Source organism: Pleurodeles waltl, chromosome 4_2 (genome assembly GCF_031143425.1).
Source record: "Pleurodeles waltl isolate 20211129_DDA chromosome 4_2, aPleWal1.hap1.20221129, whole genome shotgun sequence".
NCBI lineage: Eukaryota > Metazoa > Chordata > Amphibia > Caudata > Salamandridae > Pleurodeles > Pleurodeles waltl.
In genome coordinates, this window is record NC_090443.1 from 931,391,955 (window position 1) to 931,417,242 (window position 25,288).

A 25,288-nucleotide genomic window follows, 5' to 3' on the forward strand; every position below is an offset into this window, starting at 1 on the left:
TCACATGTGCTTTGTCTCTGATTGACATGGTGTAGTGCTTTCCTCTTATCTAGTTTCTAAGCACTAACATAACACAACAGAAATGCACTTCTGAGGTCAAAGAAGACTTTTATTGTTGTTAATTCTTCCCCAACCACAATATTTATGAATGACGAATTAGTAGCTTTCAAGTCCGCGTTAATCAAACAAAATATATCAGTTTGCAATATACACAGCAGGTTATATTTATAAGATATTGAATGCAAAGCAAAACAAATACTTCACCGTGTGGGAATTATCTACAGCTTCATCTTTCTAAGGTCTGCAAGCTGATGACCCCTGTCAGCCGCGAGAAAGAGAGATTCATCTACCCACACGGGATTGCTGGCAGCTGGCGCCAAGCTCCAGCACGAGGTCCGGCAGATTCGAATCTGACCCTCTGCAGCCTGTTACATTCGTTACAAAGGTGTGCCCCCTCCTCTCAGACCTGGGAAACTGAGCAAGCCTTTTGGAGACTGGCCAGGTCTCCAAGACTACTCCTGTTCCCAAGCTCAAGCGAAGAAAAAACAACACCCATGTACTCTCTCTTATCATGTCTAGTCTACTGTGAGAAAAACATCTTGGTTCTCTGGTGCAAAAACACAGCTTGGAAAAATACAGCTTGGATTCTCAACTGCAATGTCTAACTCCACGTTAAAGGCAATGGGCAGCTAACCTAAATATCAAATGCAATGTCATGTTAAAGGCAATAGGCAGCTAACCTAAATATCAAATGCAATGTCTAGTGTCATGTCAAAGCCAATAGGCAGCTGAGCTGAATATAAAATGCAATGTATAATATCATGTCAAAGCCCATAGGCAGCTGAGCTGAATACAAAATGCAATGTATAATATCATGTCAAAGCCCATAGGCAGCTGAGCTGAATACAAAATGCAATGTATAATATCATGTCAAAGCCAATAGGCAGCTGAGCTGAATATAAAATGCAATGTATAATATCATGTCAAAGCCAATAGGCAGCTGAGCTGAATACAAAATGCAATGTATAATATCATGTCAAAGCCAATAGGCAGCTGAGCTGAATACAAAATGTAATGTATAATATCATGTCAAAGCCAATAGGTAGCGGAGCTGAATACAAAATGTAATATATGATATCATGTCAAAGCCAATAGGCAGCGGAGCTGAATACAAAATGTAATATATGATATCATGTCAAAGCCAATAGGCAGAATATCTAATAGCATGTCAAAGTCAATAGGCAGCTAAACTGAATACATCATGTCAAAGCCAATAGGAATGCAATGTCAAAGCCAATAGGGGATAGACTGGATACAGCATGTCAAAGCCAATAGGCAGAATACAGAATGTAATGACTAATGCAATGTCAAAGCCCATAGGTGGCTAAACTGAATACAGAAAGTAATGGCTAATGCAATGTCAAAGCCCATAGGCGGCTAAACTGAACAAAACATACCATGTGCTACTGGTGAACATTGAGCAACTAATATGCGCAGTGGTGAAACACAAAGTCATTGGTCAAAACAAACTTTATCAAATGGCAGTACATTCCGCCCTTTGACCAATGAATTTTTGTTTCACATATCTCTTGTTTCAAACAAAAAAAAAAAAAATTTGAATGATCAAAGCAATCCCTGTAAAGCAATAGAAGTGAATTAACACATTGATTTCATAACCTTTCACATCAGATACATCTACATAGAAAAGACTGGGCAATTTTTATACTCTGAATGAGTCTCTAATTCAACAGTGTTAGCAATTTGATGTGGCATGAGTTCTGCTCATGTAAAGGTGCACGGTCCACCTGAAAGGTTTGCTGGAAGATAAGCAAAAGTCAGAGTTCCATACGAGAGGAAAAAAAAAAAAAAAAACACAGCTTAGTTCCGGTGGAAGAATGCAATCAAACAAGTTGAACTTGAACTGAAGGCGCAGTTTGCGCAAAATGGATCCATGGTGCTGGCACTTTACTCAGCCAGGTTCAGGTTGGGGATTCGGTCCCTTCCCCGACCCCACACGCACACACCGGAAGGGGGACCACACAGCACACTCAGGGACAGTGGCGAAACGTGGTAGGATCTGCAAAAGAAACAAGTATGACTTTTCTTGCAAATAACATTTTTCATTTAAACTGCACCCTTCCTCTTTCTTTCCCTGTTTTATAATCAGCAGGACGTTTTTGGGGCCCTTTGTTATATTCTCTGCAGGTTCTGGAGGGTCACTTGGGGCTTCAGCCCACACATCAGCACTGAGGTTTTTATCTGCTGCGCCACAGCTTCCCTTTTCTTGCACTGTCAGAAGGGCTGGGGCAGACTCATTCTTTACCAAACCTCCATTCACTGCACTTTTGTCAATTTGGGCCATTCTGTCTCCAATTTGTATGAATGAATCAGATTCTTTTCTAGGTATCAGCATAATTTCTATTTTTCCTTGGTAATTTGCAGCAATCACTTTCCCTAAAACCTGATCAATTTGCCATTTCTGTTCTGGTAACTTTCCTCTCCCCAACTGCTCTGTGACTGCTTGCATGACAGATTGCTTTTGTGCGTGCTGCACAGTTTTTATCAAATCTAGGGGATTGTGCATCTCTCTCATCTCTGCCCTCCTGTAAGTGGCTTTTTCTCTCAGCTGTTCACATTTCTGGGGCACCCACTTAGCCATCCCCACTAAGACAGAATTCTGGGTGTACACTTCTCTCTCTGAATTTTTCTCATTAACATCTGCAAGGTAATTGAACCAGTTAGGTGCAAGCCATGTGGCGTAAGAATGACACATCTCACGTAGCTCTTGCTTAGCAATGAACCAAAAATCAGCATAAAAATGACACATCTCACGTAGCTCTTGCTTTAAAATCTGACACACATTATACAACGCTGTTCCTTCTACGGTGCCAGAAAACATTTCAGTCAATGAATCATTAGTAAAACAAACATGCTTTTTATCTTCAGTGGACACGAATTCAAATGGTGCACACAATTTCATTGGTAATTCTTTTATCTGTGGTACTCTAGCCCTGTCTTGCAAGTACCAGATCCATTGTATGATTCTATCTAGGGGCACTATTTTCTTCCCTTGTTCTTGAGTTACATGTACATAAGTATTTCCTTCTTGCACTGCGCAGAAACCTAAAGTCTGCATTATTTCATTTGCCAAATCACAAGCGCGCAGCTGCATATAATTTTTCACAGTGACCATATACAAAAGTGTTAGGATTTCACTCAAATGAGGGCTTTTCTGTTTCCAAAAATCAAACAAGCTAATGAAAGTCGGCTCTTGCTCTAAAATCTTTCGTTTTACTTGTAACTCGTAAATCACATTCTGGTCTCTCTCGTCCGTGTTATCAGTTAAGGAATGCGCTTTGGCTGCCAAAAACCCTGGCTCACACGAAAACTCAGTGCAGCTCGGAGCTGTCTTAACCCCCTCATTACTGGAATGGGACAAGAAAGATTCTTCAAAAATAGCCCTTTTATAACTTTCAGTCGGGCTAATTTGCTCACGTAAATTCCTATTTTCATGTTCCAACTTCCTACATTTCTCCTGCATTTCTCTGTAAGCAGATAAAGGTATCCAGACCTTTCTGTCATCATTACTTCCAAAACACACGTTTTCTACATATGTACAACATAAATTATTTCTCAAAGCATTATCAGGCCTTTTAGCTACACATGCATTTTCTTCTGTAATTCCCCAAACAGAAAACAATTCACAGTTTTTCTTAGCACCATCCGGCAGTTTATCAACACATGTCTCAGACATGGTCTGCCGTGCTACTGTGATTCCCCAAACAGAAAACAATTTCTGTAATTCTCCAAACAACAAAAAACAATTACACTTTTAAAGTGTGCACTTAGAAATCTACTAACTCGTCAACACCCTCTTAATCACCTCTTAATGACCGACACCCCACTCCTGGTACCAATTGTAGTGCTTTCCTCTTATCTAGTTTCTAAGCACTAACATAACACAACAGAAATGCACTTCTGAGGTCAAAGAAGACTTTTATTGTTGTTAATTCTTCCCCAACCACAATATTTATGAATGACGAATTAGTAGCTTTCAAGTCCGCGTTAATCAAACAAAATATATCAGTTTGCAATATACACAGCAGGTTATATTTATAAGATATTGAATGCAAAGCAAAACAAATACTTCACCGTGTGGGAATTATCTACAGCTTCATCTTTCTAAGGTCTGCAAGCTGATGACCCCTGTCAGCCGCGAGAAAGAGAGATTCATCTACCCACACGGGATTGCTGGCAGCTGGCGCCAAGCTCCAGCACGAGGTCCGGCAGATTCGAATCTGACCCTCTGCAGCCTGTTACATTCGTTACAAAGGTGTGCCCCCTCCTCTCAGACCTGGGAAACTGAGCAAGCCTTTTGGAGACTGGCCAGGTCTCCAAGACTACTCCTGTTCCCAAGCTCAAGCGAAGAAAAAACAACACCCATGTACTCTCTCTTATCATGTCTAGTCTACTGTGAGAAAAACATCTTGGTTCTCTGGTGCAAAAACACAGCTTGGAAAAATACAGCTTGGATTCTCAACTGCAATGTCTAACTCCAAGTTAAAGGCAATGGGCAGCTAACCTAAATATCAAATGCAATGTCATGTTAAAGGCAATAGGCAGCTAACCTAAATATCAAATGCAATGTCTAGTGTCATGTCAAAGCCAATAGGCAGCTGAGCTGAATATAAAATGCAATGTATAATATCATGTCAAAGCCCATAGGCAGCTGAGCTGAATACAAAATGCAATGTATAATATCATGTCAAAGCCCATAGGCAGCTGAGCTGAATACAAAATGCAATGTATAATATCATGTCAAAGCCAATAGGCAGCTGAGCTGAATATAAAATGCAATGTATAATATCATGTCAAAGCCAATAGGCAGCTGAGCTGAATACAAAATGCAATGTATAATATCATGTCAAAGCCAATAGGCAGCTGAGCTGACTACAAAATGTAATGTATAATATCATGTCAAAGCCAATAGGTAGCGGAGCTGAATACAAAATGTAATATATGATATCATGTCAAAGCCAATAGGCAGCGGAGCTGAATACAAAATGTAATATATGATATCATGTCAAAGCCAATAGGCAGAATATCTAATAGCATGTCAAAGTCAATAGGCAGCTAAACTGAATACATCATGTCAAAGCCAATAGGAATGCAATGTCAAAGCCAATAGGCGGCTAGACTGGATACAGCATGTCAAAGCCAATAGGCAGAATACAGAATGTAATGACTAATGCAATGTCAAAGCCCATAGGCGGCTAAACTGAATACAGAAAGTAATGGCTAATGCAATGTCAAAGCCCATAGGCGGTTAAACTGAACAAAACATACCATGTGCTACTGGTGAACATTGAGCAACTAATATGCGCAGTGGTGAAACACAAAGTCATTGGTCAAAACAAACTTTATCAAATGGCAGTACACATGGCTCGTAATATCTACTAATTACGTCATTACCGGAGGGTATGCAACTCCAATCCGGATATCATATGGCACCACCTGGTGCTGGTGACTTGGTAATGCATTGAAAAAGTTTCCAAATAGAGGCTGGATTCTACAGGAGCTGTCCTGTTCTTTGGAGAGAATGTTGACTAAGGTATGTAACTTGTTGTTCCATTGATTTGCATCAGTGTGCGCTCCATATGGCTTTACTCTGCAGCAATATAACAATCAGACTTCTGGAAAGACAGTGACTTCAATGTCCTTTTATGTCACACTTGTGCTGATCTTGTAGTGACTGTTGTACCTAGTAGATTATTGCGGTGCTCACAGAAACTAACTTCCAGCCTGCAGCTTACTTAACACTTCTAGGACTAAAGTAAGATAAAACAAGACTCCTTATGCCAGATAAATAGCATTTAAGTCAGTGCTACCATCATGCTTACACTCCACTGCAAACTATCCTTTAACTGTGACAAATCAATGTGGGTGCTATCTGTTCTCTTGTTTCAAGTAAACTCTCTACGACCTTCATGCACTCCCCCTTCCCACCACGTGAATGTGTTGTATATTCTGCTAGAACCCTTCTGGGAATTTTAGAATCAAATGCCATTGCAAGAATTGTCCCTCTCCTGCTGACCTGTTTTAGAATTTTGAATATCTATACCATAACAGCTGTCTTAAACCTTCTTCCATTAACACTGCCTTGCACATTGCAACTCATAGTTTGATTAAAGTGGATAAAATAAGTCTTTCAGCAAAACATAATATGAACTGATATCCAGAAATACAGTAACTTTTGTATTGCTATATAGTCCATCTAGCACACCATTTCCCAAATGTCAATTGTGACCCATTGGTGGGTTGTGAACTTCCGTTTGGTGGGTAGCGAAAGTCCAAGTAATAAAGATGTGAAATATTTTAATAGGATCAAAGCAAATCAATGTAATTGGTGATGCACAAATGATAATCACTAAAACTTGATTTCCACACATCATTTGTGTGCTGTATAGTTTTATTAGTAAAACTCTGTGCACATTTAGTGGCCATTCCAATCAAAAGTGTGCTGTCTCTAAATGGCAGCGCTCTGCTACACAATGCTTTAGTTGCATTAAAAAAAAATGCTCACCTCATGTCTATTAAATCTAAGTGGGTCACAATCGTATTTTTGTTCTAAACAGTGGGTTGTGAGTTTAAATTTGGGAAGCACTGATGTGGCATTGTTGCTGATACTCCCACAGGGCAGCGTACCATCTAGCACAATACATTAAGCAGAACATGCATTCAGCAATGTTTCAGATATGCCATGTTCTTGAGGAGTATGGTGGTGTTGCCAGGCACAATTACTAAGATGTCACACAAGCATTCATTACAATATACTGGAACATATTTACATTGATCTCAATTTAGATATGCCTTGTAGTTCAATATCATGTGGCTCCCTGCAACACTTGTCAGCCTTAAGAACGTCCACAATCAGGCACACCTCTTCCCTCCACAGAACACGTGGTAAACATCAGGTCACTCTTGTGATCATAATGTGGCACCAAAACCATATTGTTGTCAGAACATTACCTCCCCACCTGCACATCACTCTCTGTACATAAACTGCTTTCACAGAGTCAACTGAATATTTTAGTCAGACCAGACTACACCACAGCTTAATACCCACAACTCACCAAAAGATCATGTTGTTGATGAAGTGCTGCTGTCCCATCAACAGACATCTCTTGCCAAGACCATGCCTGCTTATTCATTTTTGTGGCACAAAGAAAGTAACAAAGTCCATAGCACACCTATCTATACTCTACAGAGATTCTTAATGTTTGCCACTGTAGAAATCATCACTAAACACATACTGATCTTCCCTGATCAAATGCACCAAACCCAGGCGATGTCTGTTTAATGTGAAAAATCAGAACCAATTTATAGGGACGTCCAGTATTTGAAAGTGCCTTGAGACCGTGGTAGTGAATACTGAAAAGATAATACAACATACAGAAATTAATTTTAACTTTAGTTTGTAAACTCAAGTTCAGCTACTTTGATCTTTGTGAAAGACGAGAGTCATACAATATTTGAGCTTATAGTTTGAGCATTCTTCCATTATTAATATATCATACCAAATTGAAACATAGCTTTTCCTTCTTTTACTCTGTTCTTCTAGATGAACAGTGATAAGCAGAAACTACATATTTATGGTAACATGCTTATTTTTGCCACCACTTAGGTAAGTATTGAAAAGATGCAAGTCATGCGTGTTTCTACAAATTCGAGCTTGAAATCTAACTTCAACTTTTATTCTTCATGATTTCATACATGCTATCTTTCATATGAAAGAGCAAAGCTCCAGCGATTTAAGTGATTTGTGGTAAAGTTTTTGTTGTGGTCACGTATTATAAGGAATAAAGTACCCCGGCCATGCTTTATAACAATATTGCTAGGTTCCATGACCTTAAAAAGGAACTCTTCCTTTGACCTAATTTCTCTGTGTTCCCGTGGAACTTGTCGGTGACTTGCAGTATTCTTGTGTACGGTGTGGTTACATTAGCCCATATAATTGGCTGACCCTTGCATTCAATCCTGACTTTCTTCTTTTAATTATACCAGACTTATACTTGGTGACTTCTATGCATCATTGCCAGTGCATCGTATAGCATAGGTCTCTGGCTGTATTGAATCTTGTGGAATCTTGCTGTCATTGTTTTTCAGCATAGCTGAATGTACTTGAGGTTTTGTGGTGACATACATTTATTGTTTATTCAGATATCTGAGGTAAACATGCTTCAAGATTCAAAGCTCAGAGAAAAGCTTCAGCTGATCAATGCACTCACAAGTAAACCAGAGAACGACAAGCTGCCTGAAGAATCAAACAAAGGTGAGTTGAGTGCACTAAATTCCATGACCTATTCTAAGATTTGTCAGAAAATAACTCTTTCATTGACCGCCCCTATTTTGATGGCGTCATAACACTTTTTATATTAAAAGCCAGGCAAAACTTTATTTTCTTGCATTGTGATTATTTGTATTTTTGGGGTTATATTACGCAGAGTTGTCAGTGCCTCATTTCTGTTACCTGCACAGTAAATTGGCGTTGCATTGGTGACTTGAAAGAAGCAGCACTTGGTACCTGCATTCAAATTATGGATTCTCAGTCTCCATACAAAGGGATATAAGGTCTACTGCTGATGTGGTGCTTTTTAACCACCCTCTCGGAGATCCTCCCCAGCCTTCTGTGAACTGTAATATTTATGGCAGTAATTTTGAGTCCCCTTGGAGATTTCTTTTCCCTTTCAAAGTTCACCGCATTTCCCTCTAAAATACTACACTTCTCAATGTATGCGATAACGTTCAATAGCTGATTAATAAGTTTGTTTTCAGGCCAAAATGAGAGAGTTCAGCAGGTTTAATGTAGAGCCATGAAAAACATTTTAATTGATAGTAGACACTCATCAGATTCTTTCTTTGAAATAGCTCATACTCATTCTGGGAATCCAGATAATGTTTGTGAACTGTGCAAGATTAAATACCATTTAGTACCAAAAACAGCACAGCAGAAAATTGTTTATAATTAAGTCTGATATCTAGCTTGGACAGACATAAGCTCCACCGATTTCTTTTTTTTTTTTTTGTTTTGTTTTTGTTTTTACTAAATTGGAGTGAATGAAAACAAAGACGTGAATAACACAGACACAGTTTGTGGTGTTTTTAGTACAGAGAAACCTTTACTTATAAGGACCTTGCTGTGTGTCCTTGTAGGGAGCTGGGTTCTGGTTGCAGTTCTCTCTCCCTCTCCCTCTCTGGTTTTTAGATGCAACTTTGATTGAAGCGCACTAGGTTCCTGCTAACCAGGTCCCCAGTGTTCGTTCCCTAAAACAGGACACCTGGTCACTTGATCTCCAAGTGACCAGGGCCTTCATCCCCCTGTAAATCCCTTGTAAATGTTACCCCTGGGCCCCTCAGAGCTGCAGCACAACTTGTGCCACTGTGAGGGACCCAGCAGCAAACATATGCAGGCTGCATGACAAGGTGCTTCCAAAATTAAAAACCCGACATAGCACACAGCCTTCGTGCCATGCCCCATAACACTGCTTGTTATATGTAAGTCCCCCCTCTAGCAGGCCTTCCAGCCCTAAGGCAAGGTGCATTATATTACATGTGAGGACATATCTGCATGAGCAGATATGCCCCTGCAATGTCTGTCGATTCTCAGACATAGTAAGTGACCAGAGAAGCCATTTTAAATGCATGTGCTAGACACTGGTCACTATGAGTTTCCCAGCTACATGACGGCTTCTCGGAATATAGGTGTAGAAAGCTGGCTCTGTATATACTATATCAAAATGAGATATAGGGGGTGATTCTTACCTTGGCGGGCGGCGGAGGCCGCCCGCCAAAGTACCCCCGCCAGAACACCGCACCGCGGTCGTCAGACCGCTGCGGTGATTCTGGGTTTTCCACTGGGCTGGCGGGCGACCGCCAAAAGGCGGCCCGCCAGCCCAGTGGAAAACAACCTTCCCACGAGGACGCCGGCTCTGAATGGAGCCGGCGGAGTGGGAAGGTGCGACGGGTGCAGTTGCACCCGTCGCGAATTTCACTGTCTGCAATGCAGACAGTGAAATTCAAAGTGGGGCCCTCTTACGGGGGCCCCTGCAGTGCCCATGCCATTGGCATGGGCACAGCAGGGGCCAGCAGGGGCCCCCAGGGGCCCCACGACAGGCAGAGCCGCCAGGATCAGGATGGCGGTATGGGGTGTCAGAATCCCCATGGCGGCGCAGCGAGCTGCGCCGCCATGGAGGATTCTTTTGGGCAGCGGAAAACCGGCGGGAGACCGCCGGTTTTCCACTTCTGACCGCGGCGAAACCGCCGCGGTCAGAATGCCCTGCGGGGCACCGCCAGCCTGTTGGCGGTGCTCCCGCCAACCCTGGCCCCGGCGGTCCATGACCGCCGGGGTCAGAATGACCCCCATAGTGTGCACAGAGTCCAGGGGTTCCCCAGAGGCTGAAGTAGATAATACTAATGCTCTATTTGTGGTAGTGTGGTCGAGCAGTTAGGCTTATCAGAGGGTAGCGCAAATCATTTGTTGTACACACACACACACAGACAATAGAAGAAGCACACACTCAATGACTGAACTCCAGACCAATTGTTACTATGTAGCAAGAATATCTTTTGTTAATTTATTTCTAGAACCACAAGATTCAAGTTGCAGGTAAGTACATCAATAAATAAGTATTTCACATATGTATTAATATTATTTTGATTGGAATCAGCAAGTTGTACCGTTTTTGAATAAATGGCAATAATCTGTTTTAAAAGTTGACACTCAGAAGCAGTTCCTGGGGGGAGAAAAGTTAGTATGTTTTGAAGGTAAGACAGACTTATAGATCCAGTCTCCGGGGTTAGGAAGTCCACAGGTGGGGGTTCAAGTTAACCCTAAACACCCACCACCACCACCAGCAACAAAGGGCCGGCCGGGCGCAGAGATCAAAGCTGATGCAAATTTAACATGGACTCTTATGGAGACTGGGGGCACTCAGTTTCAGATCTGCTCGCAGGTAAGTACCTGCGTCTTTGGAGGGCAGACCTGGGGGGCTTTAGAGGAGCACCCGGAGGGCCACAGGTACGCACCAAACACTCACCCTCAGCTGTGCAGGGGTGGCAGGGTGCAAACACAGCATTGGGCGCCCAATGCTTTCCTATGAGGGGACCCCGAGGATCACTTAGATGCTGCGCGCTGGGACCAGGGGATCGCTTCCGGAAAACCGCAGGCTGGACAAGTAGAAGGGCCGTCTGCTGAACGTTGTTGCACTGGATTTCGGGTTTCCCAATGGGCAGGGGGCTGCGTGTGCAGTGTACCTTTTACTGACTGGTATTTTTGTCCGGTGGTGTTGCGGTCGGGTGGGGGGGGAGGGTCAGGATTCAAACTGCAGGCGTCCTTGAGGAGGACAGGAGAGGTCAACACAGGGTGGGCACTTGCTCGGAATCACCTGGGGATCCTCTCTAGTCGGTTGGGCCTCCTGGACACGGGCTGTGGGCGTTTGCAGAATGGTCAGGACTTGCGAATCCGGGGAGGCTCTGGAGTCCTTAGATGTAGATTCTTGTTGGACAGGGCTGCAGTCCACAGGAGTTCTTTGTCCTCTGTGATGCAGGCATTCCTCTTGAGGCTTGGCAGAAGTCGCTGTACCCACAGGATGTCGCTTTCTTCTGCAGGGTTCTTTGAAGCTGGAGACAGGCCGGTAGGGCTGGGGCCAAGTCAGTTTTTGTCTTCCTTCTTCTCTGCTGGGGTTTCAGCTTAGCAGTCCGTCTTCTTTCTTGTGAGGTCACCAGGAATCTGACAAACTGGGTTCAGGGGAGCCCTTAAATCCTGGATTTAGGTGCATTACAGGGGTAAGAGGGCAGTAGTCAATGGCTACTGTCCCTGAGGGTGGTTACACCCTTTTTGTGTCCACTCCCTTTGGGAAGGGGGACACAAACCTAACCCTATTGGTACCTGTCCTTCAAACTAAGATGGAGGATTCTGCTAGAAGGGGGGGGGGTCACCTCAGCTCTGGGGTGGGCACTCCTCCCTGCTTTCCCTAATTTTCCAGCCAGACTTGTCTCCAAAAGTGGGGCTTTGTCTGGGGGCGGGCATCTCCACTAGCTGAAGTGCCCTGGAGCACGGTAACAAGATGTGTTTTTTTTTTTTTGTTTTGTTTTTTTGTTGCACAAGTTTCAAGTTTCATTTTAAATGTGTGGTTAATTAAAACCAATGAATCATACATACACTTTAAAAAAAAAAAAAATACAAATATATACATCCCCTCCCTTACACTTTAAAAGGGATCAAGACTTTCCATTCTAATCTAAAATTTCTTCCTGGTGTTGACGTGCAATCTAGCATGTCTAACTGTGACTTACCTAGTGTGTATTATATATAAGAATTATGTTGTTAAACGTTATTGCTGGCAGTAACCCCCTATTTAGATGGGTATGTTATAATACTTCTTTTTCTGCATGTCCCTCTGCATTATACATGTGATCCAAAACAACTATAAAAGTATATTTTAGGTCCAATTAATTTTATCTAAGGCAAGGAACGAAAAAGTGTTTTCGTAGAATCAATACAGGACTATAAGTCGGGAGGTACCTTTGTTACATTTATACTAGTTATTAACTTGTAATTTTTTAGATATCAAACGTAAAAACGTTGTAAATTTTGCGTTCAAAACAAGCAATCACTGCTTGTCTACAGGACCGTATTCCCCTTTGGTTGAATGCTGCCTTTAATAAGATTTTTCGTTCATGTCATAGGTTGTTACAGATCAAGTGAGTTATGTCTCCCAGTCCGCATCCACACATCCTACCCTGAGGAATTGTTTCAGTGCGTTTCCATGGGGGTCAATGGGCACCACTGTAACAAGAGGCCTGAGCCTTTGTTGCTTACTGCCACGTGTTAAAGTTCCTGTAGGGGGGAGATGTGAAGCACCTCCACCCAGGACAGGCTTTGTTTCTGGCTACCGAGAGCACAAAGGCTCTCACCCCATGTGGTCAGAAACTTGTCTGAAAGTGGCAGGATGGCACAGACTGGTCAATCATGTACTAGCATTTTGGCTAACATACAGGGGGCATCTCTAAGATGCCTTCTTGGTGCATTTTTCAATAAACCCCACACTGACATCAGTGTGGGTTTATTTTGCTGAGAAGTTTGATACCAAACTTCCCAGTATTCAGTGAAGCCATTATGGAGCTGTGGAGCTTATAATGACAAATTCCCTGACCATGTACTCTATATGGCTACACTGCACTTACAAAGTCTAAGAATGGACTTTGGCACTGTTTGGGCATATCGCTCATGCAGCTATGCCCTCAACTGTGGTATAGTGCGCCCTGCCTTAGGGTGGTGAGGCCTGCTAGAGGGGTGGCTTACCTATGCCACAAGCAGTGTTTTGTAAGCATGGCGCTCTGAGAGGGGTGCCATGTTGACTTTGCCTTTTTTTTCCCCACCAGTACACACAAGCTGCAAAGGCAGTGGGCATGTGCTTGGTGAGGGGTTCCCCGGGGTGGCATAATACATGCTGCAGCCCTTGGGGACATTCCCTGGTCACAGGGCCCCTGGTACCATGGGTACCTTTTACAAGGGACTTAATTGTTTGCCTGGGGCGTGCCAATTGTATAAACAAAGGTACAGATCTTGGGAAAGAACACTGCTTAGCAAGATCCCAGCACACTCTCAATCAAAGGTGTTATCAATATCAGGCAAAAAGCCAACAAAGACACTTTCCTACACAACCCCCTCACAAACGAAAGAGGATGAGACTTACTTTTCTCAAGAGAGTCTTCATTGTCTAAGTGGAAGAACCTGGAATGTCCATCTGCGTTGGCGTGGGCAGTCCCAGGTCTGTGTTCCACTGAAAAGTCCATTCCCTGTAGGGATATGGACCACCTCAAAAGTTTAGGGTTCTCACCTTTCATTTGCATTAGCCATCTGAGAGGTCTGTGTTCAGTTTGAACAATAAAGTGAGTACCAAACAAGTATGGTCTCAGATTTTTCAAGGACAAAACCACAGCAAAGGCATCCCTCTCAGTGGCACTTAAACACTGCACCCGGGGAGTAACCTCTTGCTAATGAAAACAACAGGTTGGTCAAGGCCATAGTCATTGGTTTAGGACAGGACTGCTCCTATCCCATGCTCGGAGGCATCTGTCTGCACAATGAACTGTCTGTAATAATCTGGAGCTTTTAGAATTGGTGCTGTGCTTATTGCCTCCTTCCGTGTCAAAGGCCTTTTGACAGTCAAGAGTCCATTCTACCTTTTTGGGCATCTTCTTGGAGGTCAGTTCTGTGAGGGGGTTCACAATTGATCCATACCCCTTCACAAACCTCCTGTAGTAACCACTCAAGCCAAGTAATGCCCTGACTTGAGTCTGGTTTTTGGAGCTTCCCAGCCTAGAGTTGCGCTAGGCCTCCATCTAAAGGTGGCCCAAGTACACAAGTGTGACGTGCCCTATTTGTCACTTTGATGCGCCAGGTGGAGCTAAAGATAGCAATATCATCTAGATATGCTGCACTAAAGGACTCAAGCCAGCAAGGACTTGATTCACCAACCTTTGGAAGGTAGCAGGGGCATTATTTAAGCCAAAGGGCATAACAGTAAGCTGATAATGCCTATCAGTTGTAGGGAATGCTGTATTTTCTTTTGCTCCAGGTGCCATCCTAATTTGCCAGTACCCTGCAGTTAAGTCAACAGTACTTAAGAATTTGGCTGCACCTAAGTTGTCAGTCAACTCATCTGCTCTTGGTATAGGGTGTGCATCTGTCTTAGTGACAGAGTTGAGACCTCTATCGTCCGCACAGAACCTCATTTCTCTCTTGCCATCCTTGGTATGAGGTTTGGGGGACTAAGACCACTGGGCTAGCCCAGGGACTGTCAGAGTGCTCAATAACCCCTAATTCCGGCATCTTGTGGACTTCCACTTTGATGCGCTCTTTGACTTGGTCAGACTGTCTGTATATTTTTGTTTTGACAGGTAAACTGTCACCTGTGTCCACATCATGGGTACACAGGTGAGTGTGTCCAGGGGTCACAGAGAAGAGCCCGGCATACTGCTGTAGGACTTGCCTGCAGTCAGCGAGGATGTCTGAATAGACAACTCAATCAACTGACCCATCCTTAGGGTCGTTTGAGAGGAGGTCAGGGAGAGGTACACACTCTGCTTCCTGCTCCTCATTAATAACCATCAGCCAGGTTATATCTGCCCTATCACAATAGAGCTTTAGGCGATTCACATGGATTACCCTTTTGGGTGTCCTGCTAGTGCCCACGTCCACCAAATAGGTGACCTCACTCTTTTTCTCCAGGATTGGGTAAGGGCCACTCATCTGACCTGAAGTGGCCTGAGAGCCACCGGCTCCAGAACCCATACCTGCTGCCCTGGTGTGAATTCTACCAGTGCAGCTGTCTGGTTATACCACAGCCTCTGGAGCTGTTGACTGGCCCTAAGGTTTTTGGATGCCTTTTCCATGTACTCGGCCATCCTTGAGCAAAGGCCAAGCACATAGTCCACCACATCTTGTTTAGGCTCATGGAGAGGTCTCTCCCAGCCTTCTGCCAGTGGTCCCTTTACAGGGTGGCCAAACATAAGTTCAAAGGGGGAAAACCCTACTCCCTTCCGAGGCACCTCTCTGTAAGCGAAGAGCAGGCATAGCAAGAGGACATCCCATCTCCTTTTGAGTTTTTCAGGGAGCCCCATGATCATGCCCTAACTTGTTGAACCTCTCCACAAGTCCATTCGTCTGTGGATGGTATGGTGTGGTGAATTTGTAAGTCACCCCACACTCATTCCACATGTCCTTTAGGTCGGCTGACATGAAGTCTGTACCTCTGTCAGAAACCACCTCCTTAAGAAACCCTTCTCTGGTAAAAATACCAGTCAGGGCCTTGGCTACTGCAGGAGCTGTAGTAGATCTAGGGGAATTGCTTGAGGGTATCTGGTAGCATGATCCACTACTAGCAGTATGTACTGGTTCCCCGAGACTGTAGGCGGCTCAAGTGGACCCACAATGTCCACACCAACCCTTTCAAAGGAAAACCCCATCACAGGAAGTGGAATGGGGGGGGGTGTAGGAAGGTAGCCTCTTTCTAGCCTTGTTACCCCCACTTTTGGACTGTTTGAGTATATGTCAGGGTGTTTTTACTGTCTCACTGGGATCCTGCTAGCCAGGACCCCAGTGCTCATATGTTTGTGGCCTATATGTGTTCCCTGTGTGGTGCCTAACTGTGTCACTGAGGCTCTGCTAACCAGAACCTCAGTGTTTACGCTCTCTCTGCTTTTGAAATTGTCACTGCAGGCTAGTGACTAATTTTACCAATTCTGATTGGAACACTGGAACACCCTTATAATTCCCTAGTATATGGTACCAAGGTACCCAGGTTATTGGGATTCCAGGAGATCCCTATGGGCTGCAGCATTTCTTTTGCCACCCATAGGGAGCTCAGACAATTCTTACACAGGACTTCCACTGCAGCCTGTGTGAAATAACGTCCACGGCCATTTTACACTGCACTTAAGTAACTTCTAAGTCACCTATATGTCTAACCCTGAAGGTTAGGTGTAAAGTTACTTAATGTGTGGGCACCCTGGCACTAGCCAAGGTGCCCCCACATTGTTCAGGGCAAATTCCCCAGACTTTGAGTGCGGGGACACCATTACACGCGTGCACTACATATAGGTCAATATCTATATGTAGCGTCACCATGGTAACTACGAACATGGCCATGTAACATGTCTAGGATCATGGAATTGTCCCCCCAATACCATTTTGGTATTGGGGGGACAATTCCTTGCATCCCGGGTCTCCAGCATAGAGCCTGGGTACTGCCAAACTAACTTTCCGGGGCCTCCTCTGCATCTACCGCTGCTGCCAACCCCTCTGACCGGTTTCTGCCCCCCTGGGGCCTGGGCAGCCTAGTCCCAGGAAGGCAGAACAAAGGATTTCCTCTCAGAGAGGGTGTTACACCCTCTCCCTTTGGAAATAGGTGTGAAGGGCCTGTGAGGAGTAGCCTCTCCTGGCCTCTGGAAATGCTTTGAAGGGCACAGATGGTGCCCTCCTTGCATAAGCCAGTCTACACCGGTTCAGGGATCCCCCCCAGTCCTGCTCTGGCACGAAACTGGACAAAGGAAAGGGGAGTGACCACTCCCCTGACCAGCACCTCCCAGTGGAGGTGCCCAGAGCTCCTCCAGTGTGTCCCAGACCTCTGCCATCTTGGATGCAGAGGTGTGAGGGCACAATGGACAGCTCTGAGTGGCCAGTGCCAGCAGGTGACGTCAGAGACCCCTCCTGATGGGTGCTTACCTTTCTCTGTAGCCAATCCTCCTCTGTGGGCTATTTAGGGTCTCTCCTGTGGGTATCTCACCAGATAACAAATGCAAGAGCTCACCAGAGTTCCTTTGCGCTTCCCTTTTTGACTTCTGCGAAGGATCGACCGCTGACTGCTCCAGGACGGCCTGCAAAACCGCAACAAAGTAGCAAGAAGACTACCAGCAACATAGTAGCGCCTCATCCTGCCGGCTTTCTCGACTGTTTCCTGGCGGTGCATGCTCTGAGGGCTGTTTGCCTTCACCCTGCACTGGAAGCCAAGAAGAAATCTCCCGTGGGTCGACAGAATCTTCCTTCTGCCAACGCAGGCACCAAACCTCTGGGTCCCCTCTCATCCTGCCGAGCCTGGTCCCTGGAACACAGGAGCTGGGTCCAAGTGTCCCCGACAGTCCAGTGGCACTTCTGTCCCAATTCGGTGGAGGTAAGTCCTTGCCTCCCCACGCCAGGCAGTAATCCTGTGTACTGCGTGAACTGCAGCTGCTCGGGCTTCTGTGCACTTTTGCAAGACTTCCTTTGTGCATAGCCTAGCCCAGGTCCCCAGCACTCTGTCCTGCATTGCCCAACTCGCTAAGTTGAACTCCGGCATCGTGGGACCCTCTTTTGTCGTTCTGAGTCGACCGTCGTCCTCAGATCTTCTAAGTGCCTGTTCAGGTGCTTCTACGGGTGCTGCCTACTTCTACAGGGGCTCTCTGTGTTGCTGAGCGCCCCCTCTGTCCCCTCCTCCAAGGGGCGACCTCCTGGTCCTTCCTGTGCCCTAGCAGCACCCAAAACCTTCAACTGCGACACTTGCAGCTAACAAGGCTTGTTTGCGGTCTTTCTGCGTGGAAACATCTCTGCATCCTCTGCACGCCGTGGGACATCTTCTGACCAAAGGAGAAGTTCCTGGCACCTTCCGTTGTTGCAGAATCTTTGGCTTCTTCCACCCGGAGGCAGCCATTTTGCACCTTCATCCGGAGTTTAGTGGGCGCCTGCCCCCCCGGACACTTGCATGACTCTTGGACTTGGTCCCCTTCCTTTACAGGTCCTCAGGTCCAGGAATCCGTCTTCAGTGTTTTGCAGTCAGTTGTTGTCCTTGCAAAATTCCCCATCTCGACTTTAATGTCTTTCTGGGGTAGTAGGGTATCTTTACTCCTACTTTTCAGGGTCTTGGGGTGGGGTATCTTAGACACCCTTAGTGTTTTCTTACACTCCCAGCGACCCTCTACACACTACACTTGGTCTGGGGTCCATTCGTGGTTCGCATTCCACTTTTGGAGTATATGGTTTGTGTTGCCCCTAGGCCTATTGTCTCATATTGCATTCTATTGTGTCCTACACTTTTTGCACTACTTTTCTAACTGTTACTTACCTGATTTTGGTTTGTGTGTGTTTGTGTGTATTTTACGTACCTCCTAAGGGAGTATATCCTCTGAGATACTTTTGACATATTGTCACTAAAATAAAGTACCTTTATTTTTAGTAACTCTGAGTATTGTGTCTTCCTATGATATAGTGCTATATGATATAAGTGGTATAGTAGGAGCTTTGCATGTCTTCTAGTTCAGTCTAAGCTGCTCTGCTATAGCTACCTCTATCAGCATAAGCTGCTAGAACACCTTTAATCTACTAATAAAGGATAACTGGACCTGGCACAAGGTGTAAGTACCACAAGGTACTCACTATATGCCAGGCCAGTCTCCTACAGGGGGGCTTTGTGTGGCCACCTGCCTTATCACTGGCTTGGCAGGTGGCACAGGAGCCTCAAAACTCCTTCACCTTCTGGGACATATTGGGCCAATAGAAGTAGTTGATAAGCCTGCTCCATGTTTTGGTTTGTCCCAAATGCCCAGCTAGGGGGATGTCATGGGCCAAAATTAGGATACACTCCCTAAACTGCTGAGGCACTACCACTCTTCTGGTTGCACAAGGTTTGGGGTCTCTGGCCTCAGTTTCAAGGTGTCCATCTTCCCAGTAGACCCTCTGGGAGCCACTGACCTCTCCCTTTACCTGTGCAGATACTTGCTGCCTCAGACCTTCAGAAGTGGGACAAGTCCTTTGTTCCTGGCACAGATGTTCTCTTACAGATTTTGGGAAACACTGGTGCTGGGGCCTGGTTAGCAGGATCCCAGCACACTTGCAATCACAGTTTGCATCGATATCAGGCAAAACGTGTGGGGGGGTTGGGGGGGGGGGGTTAACCATGTCAACAAGGGCACTTTCTCACAATAGGGATGTTTGGTATCAGACTTCTCAGATTAATAAACCCTCACTGATGCCAGTGAGGGATTTATTAATAACTGCACCTAGAGGGCACCTTAAAGGCACCCCCTGAAAACTACCAGCTACTAGTGGGTTAACTGACTAGTCCTGACCAGTTCATCCACCACAGATGTGTATCTGCCCCTTCACCCCCACCCCCAGGTGAGAGGCTAGTAGTTCTTCCCCCTGGGCTTGTTTTTGACTTACAAGCAATGTTAGAGATCTATCAGGAATGTTTTCCAGCTAAGCCTTCATCGGTACAACAGCCAATACTTCTGCCTCCGCCAGAAACTCCTCACTTGCAGCAGCCGCATTATACACCTCAGCCAAGATCACAGCAGTCTGTTCTTTCCACCCCAAGGCATCCGGTATCCTCTGAGGATGCGGAGGAAGGTGAGATACAGCCTGACAATGATGAGTGGAATAATTACATTATACCAGCACCTGCTTCTCCAAAAGCACCCATGGTTGAGTCTCCACCTGAAGATCTAGGTGGCTTTCATAACCTGCTTGAGCATGCCACAACGCAATTCGATCTTCCAATGCCCGCAACTCAGCAGGATTGCTTCCTCTATGATTTTAAAGAGCCCCACAGGAAAATGGTCAGAGCTATACCCATCATAGACCATGTTTGGCACCAGGGCCTGAAAATTATGCTGAATCTGGCAACTGTCCCTGCAGTTCTGCCGGGACTGGATAAGAAATATAAACCCACAGAGGATGCTCCGGCTTGCCTCTCAGGACACCCAAAGCCGGACTCCGTGATATCACAAGCCACCCAACGCCGCTCCAGAAACCCCTCTAAGCCATTGACATCACTGCCCGATAAAGAAGGGAGATGCTTAGATGACATCAGCAAGCATTTCTCCTCCATGTCCGCTATTGTGGTAAGGGCAGCCAATTCCCTTGCTCTACTAGTCCGATATGATCGACAGCTCTGGTCAGACATATCCCATTCATTGGAGGAGCTTTCAGATGCTTCCAAGACAGAAGCTAGGAAAGTTCCTGTAGAGGGCCAGCGATCTTCTGCAGATATCATTGATTGTGCACTGGATATAGCGGCAATGGGTTTCAGATTGCTCACTGGTTGAGCTGTGTTGAGGCGTCAGGGTTGGCTCAAAGCCACCAACTTTCGTGCTGAAGTACAGACAAAAATACTAGATCTGCCATATGACGGGGAAGCTCTGTTTGGCAAGTACGTCGACGACGCCCTTCAAGCCATCAAGTCTGATATGGAGACGGCGAAATCCTTAGGCACTCTGCAGTACAGAATAGTGCCCTTTCGTGGGGAAGAGGTCAACCTTCCTTTCGTGGGGGATACCAGCAATTTAGGTACCCATCCTATTCCTCCACGTTTCAGCCTTCTAGCACACGATACCAGCCGAGGGAGCCGCCGCCTCCCGCAGCAAATACCGTGCCCTACCACAAGAGCAAGTCGGGGCGACAACCTAAAGAATCCGCACGTTGGCAATGACTGTCTACCGACTTGTCCTGTACACTCTCCGGCTACAGTTCATTACAGAATTCTAAAACCTCATATCCAACACTGGCAACAATTAACCAAAGACAAGTGGGTGCTGGATGAAGAAAGGGGCTATAGAGTCTGTTCCGCATTCCCAGAGGGGGACAGGGTTTTCTACTCCCTCTTCTTACTCATCCGAAAAAATGTCTCGCCTATGGAGGCCAAATCTGGACTTATGGAAGCTAAACAAGTACCTCAAGAAGCAAACATTTCGGATGGTCACCCTACAAGACGTCCTCCAGCTTCTGAACAGAGCAGACTACATGGCCTCTCTAGACCTTCAGGATGCGTACTTTCACATTAACGTTCATCCGCTCCACAGAAAGTACCTAAGGTTTGCTGTCAACACCAAACACTTCCAGTTCAAGGTCCTTCCCTTTGGCCTACGTTCAGCATAACAAATCTTCCCCAAATGTCTAGCGCCAGTGGGAGCCTACCTAAGGAGAAACAAACACCAGGTTTTTCCCTGCCTCGATGACTGGTTAGTAAAAGCTCCAGATGTCCAGTCAGCAGAAAACTCAGTCAAGGCGACTGCGCCTTTTCAAAGAATTAGGCCTTAGGTTCAACAAAGAAAAATCGTTCCTACAGCCATCCGCTCTATTGACCTTCCTAGGGGCTATCTTAGACACTCAACGAGCCAAAGCCTATCCAGCGCCGGACAGACAAACAAGGTTATTGCAACTGGCAAGGTGCGTCCAAAGAAACAAGTCTTTCAGTTTGGTGGTACAAGTCCTTGCTGGGCATGATGTCGTCATGTATAAGCCTCATTCCATTCTGCCGCCTGTGAATGTGCCCAATTCAGGAGGAGCTGGGCAGGCAATGGATGCAAGCACGAGGATCCTTTGTGGATACCATCCTCGTAACACTGCGCATGGTTCATTCTCTGGATTGGTGGACAAATCCCAAGAACATTTCCAAAGGACTCGGCTTCTTGGTACGAGTTCCTCCAATGACTGTAACTATGGATGCATCGCTCACATGATGGGGTGCAAGCTTGCAGGACCTTCGGGTGAGCGGCAAGTGGCCACCCTCTGTAGGAAAGTACCATCTTGCCTGGCATGTTACACCCATATTTCACTGTATATATGTTGTTTTAGTCTGTGTCACTGGGACCCTGCCAGGCAGGGCCAAGTGCTCATAAGTATGTGCCCTGTATGTGTTCCCTGTGTAATGACTAACTGTCTCACTGAGGCTCTGCTAACCAGAACCTCAGTGGTTATGCTCTCTCTGCTTTCCAAAAATGTCACTAACAGGCTAGTGACCAATTTCACCAATTCACATTGGCATACTGGAACACCCGTATAATTCCCTAGTATATGGTACTGAGGTACCCAGGGTATTGGGGTTCCAGGAGATCCCTATGGGCTGCAGCATTTCTTTTGCCACCCATAGGGAGATCTGACTATTCTTACACAGGCCTGCCAGTGCAGCCTGAGTGAAATAACGTCCACGTTATTTCACAGCCATTTACCACTGCACTTAAGTAACTTATAAGTCACCTATATGTCTAACCTTCACCTGGTGAAGGTTGGGTGCAAAGTTAGTGTGTGGGCACCCTGGCACTAGCCAAGGTGCCCCCACATCGTTCAGGGCAAATTCCCCTGACTTTGTGAGTGCGGGACACCATTACACGTGTGCACTATACATAGGTCACTACCTATGTATAGCGTCACAATGGTAACCATTCTGGCATTGGGGAGACAATTCCATGATCCCCTGGGTCTCTAGCACAGAACCCAGGTACTGCCAAACTGCCTTTCCTGGGTCTCCACTGCAGCTGATGCTGCTGCCTACTCCTCAGACAGATTTCTGCCCTTTCCCAGGAAGGCAGAACAAAGGATTTCCTCTGAGAGAGGGTGTAACACCCTCTCCCTTTGGAAATAGGTGTGATGGCTGGGGAGGAGTAGCCTCCCCCAGCCTCTGGAAATGCTTTGATAGGCACAGATGCTGCCCATCTCTGCATAAGCCAGTCTACACCGGTTCAGGGATCCCCCAGCCCTTCTCTGGCGCGAAACTGGACAAAGGAAAGGGGAGTGACCACTCCCCTGACCTGCACCTCCCAGGGGAGGTGCCCAGAGCTCCTCCAGTGTGCCCCAGACCCCTGCCATCTTGGAAACAGAGACTGCTCTGAGTGGCCAGTGCCAGCAGGTGACGTCAGAGACTCCTTCTGATAGGCTCTTAGTAGCCAATCCTCCTTCCTAGGTAGCCAAACCTCCTTTTCTGGTTATTTAGGGTCTCTGCTTTGGGGAATTCTTCAGATATCGAATGCAAGAGCTCACCAGAGTTCCTCTGCATCTCCCTCTTCACCTTCTGCAAAACGATTGACCGCTGACTGCTCAGGACGCCTGCAAAAACCGCAACAAAGTAGCCAGACGACTACTAGCAACCTTGTATCGTTTCATCCTGCCGGCTTTCTCGACTGTTTCCAGGTGGTGCATGCTCTGGGGGTAGCCTGCCTCCTTCTTGCACCAGGAGCTCTGAAACAATCTCCTGTGGGTCGACGGAATCTTCCCCCTGCAACCGCAGGCAACAAAAGACTGCATCACCGGTCCTCTGGGTCCCCTCTCAGCACGACGATGGTGGTCCCTGGAACTCAGCAACTCTGTCCAAGTGACTCCCACAGTCCAGTGACTCTTCAGTCCAAGTTTGGTGGAGGTAAGTCCTTGCTCCCCACGCTAGACTCCATTGCTGGGTACCGCGTTATTTTCAGCTGCTCTGGCTCCTGTGCACTCTTCCAGGATTTCCTTCGTGCACAGCCAAGCCTGGATCCCCGACACTCTAACCTGCAGTGCACAACCTTCTGAGTTGTCCTCCGGCATCGTGGGACTCCCTTTTGTGACTTCGCGTGGACTCCGGTTCACTCCTCTTCTAAGTGCCTGTTCCGGTACTTCTGTGGGCGCTGCCTGCTTCTGTGAGGGCTCCCTGACTTGCTGGGCGCCCCCCTGTCTCCTCATCCAAGTCCCTCTTGGGCCACAGCATCATCCAAAAACCCTAACCGCGACCCTTGCTAGCTGGACTAGCAAGGCTTGTTTGCAGTCTTTGTGTGGGAACACCTCTGCAAGCTTCTTCACGACGTGGGACATCCATCCTCCAAAGGGGAAGTTCCTAGTCCTCTTCGTTCTTGCAAAACACTAAGCTTCTTCCATCCGGTGGCAGCTTCCTTGCACCCCAGCTGGCATTTCCTGGGCTCCTGCCCACTCTCGACACTGTCGCGACTCTTGGACTTGGTCCCCTTGTCTTACAGGTACTCGGGTCCGGAAATCCACTGTTGTTGCATTGCTGGTGTTGGTATTCCTTGCAGAATCCCCCTATCACGACTTCTGTGCTCTCTGGGGGTTGTAGGTGCACTTTACACCTACCTTACAGAGTCTTGGGGTGGACTATTTTTCTAACCCTCACTGTTTTCTTACAGTCCCAGCGACCCTCTACAAGCTCGCATAGGTTTGGGGTCCATTCGTGGTTCGCATTCCACTTTTGGAGTATATGGTTTGTGTTGCCCCTATACCTATGTGCTCCTATTGCAATCTGTTATAACTTTACACTGCTTGCATTACTTCCTTTTGCTATTACTGCATAATTTTGGTATTGTGTACATATATCTTGTGTATATTTCTCATCCTCATACTGAGGGTACTCACTGAGATACTTTTGGCATATTGTCATAAAAATAAAGTACCTTTATTTTTAGTATATCTGTGTATTGTCTTTTCTTATGATATTGTTCATATGACATCAGTGGTATAGTAGGAGCTTTACATGTCTCCTAGTTCAGTCTAAGCTGCTTTGCCATAGCTACCTTCTATCAGCCTTAGCTGCTAGAAACACCTCTTCTACACTAATAAGGGATAACTGGACCTGGCACAAGGTGTAAGTACCTCTGGTACCCACTACAAGCCAGGCCAGCCTCCTACATTGGTTGTGCAGCGGTGGGATAAGTACTTGTAACTACTTACCACTTTGTCATTGTGTACTTTTCATAACAGAATAATATACAAAACAAGTTCAGTGTATGTACACTTAACCAAAAAGTTTTGCTTTTCTCCTCTTACACTTTCTACTAAGTGCTGAAAAGTACTCCTAAACTTCTAAAAAGTTTCAAAAAGTTTGAAAAAGTTTTTTTTCTGTCTTTTAAAAAGTCCTGAAACTTTTTCTCTCTTCTCACTGTCTCTAAACCTTCTTCTATCATGGCTGATGTAGGAACTGCTCTTAAAATG

At 45.8% G+C, this 25,288-nt stretch overlaps 1 protein-coding gene across 2 annotated transcripts in view; it reads left to right on the forward strand.

The window, feature by feature from the left end:
* EFCAB14 (EF-hand calcium binding domain 14) overlaps positions 1-25,288 on the forward strand; it is a 245,390-nt gene that overhangs the window by 145,232 nt on the left and 74,870 nt on the right. For both annotated transcript variants that reach the window (XM_069232726.1, XM_069232727.1), the window contains one exon: positions 8,221-8,332. In XM_069232726.1, coding sequence (XP_069088827.1) covers positions 8,221-8,332 — 112 coding nt within the window. The remainder of the gene's footprint in view (positions 1-8,220; positions 8,333-25,288) is intronic.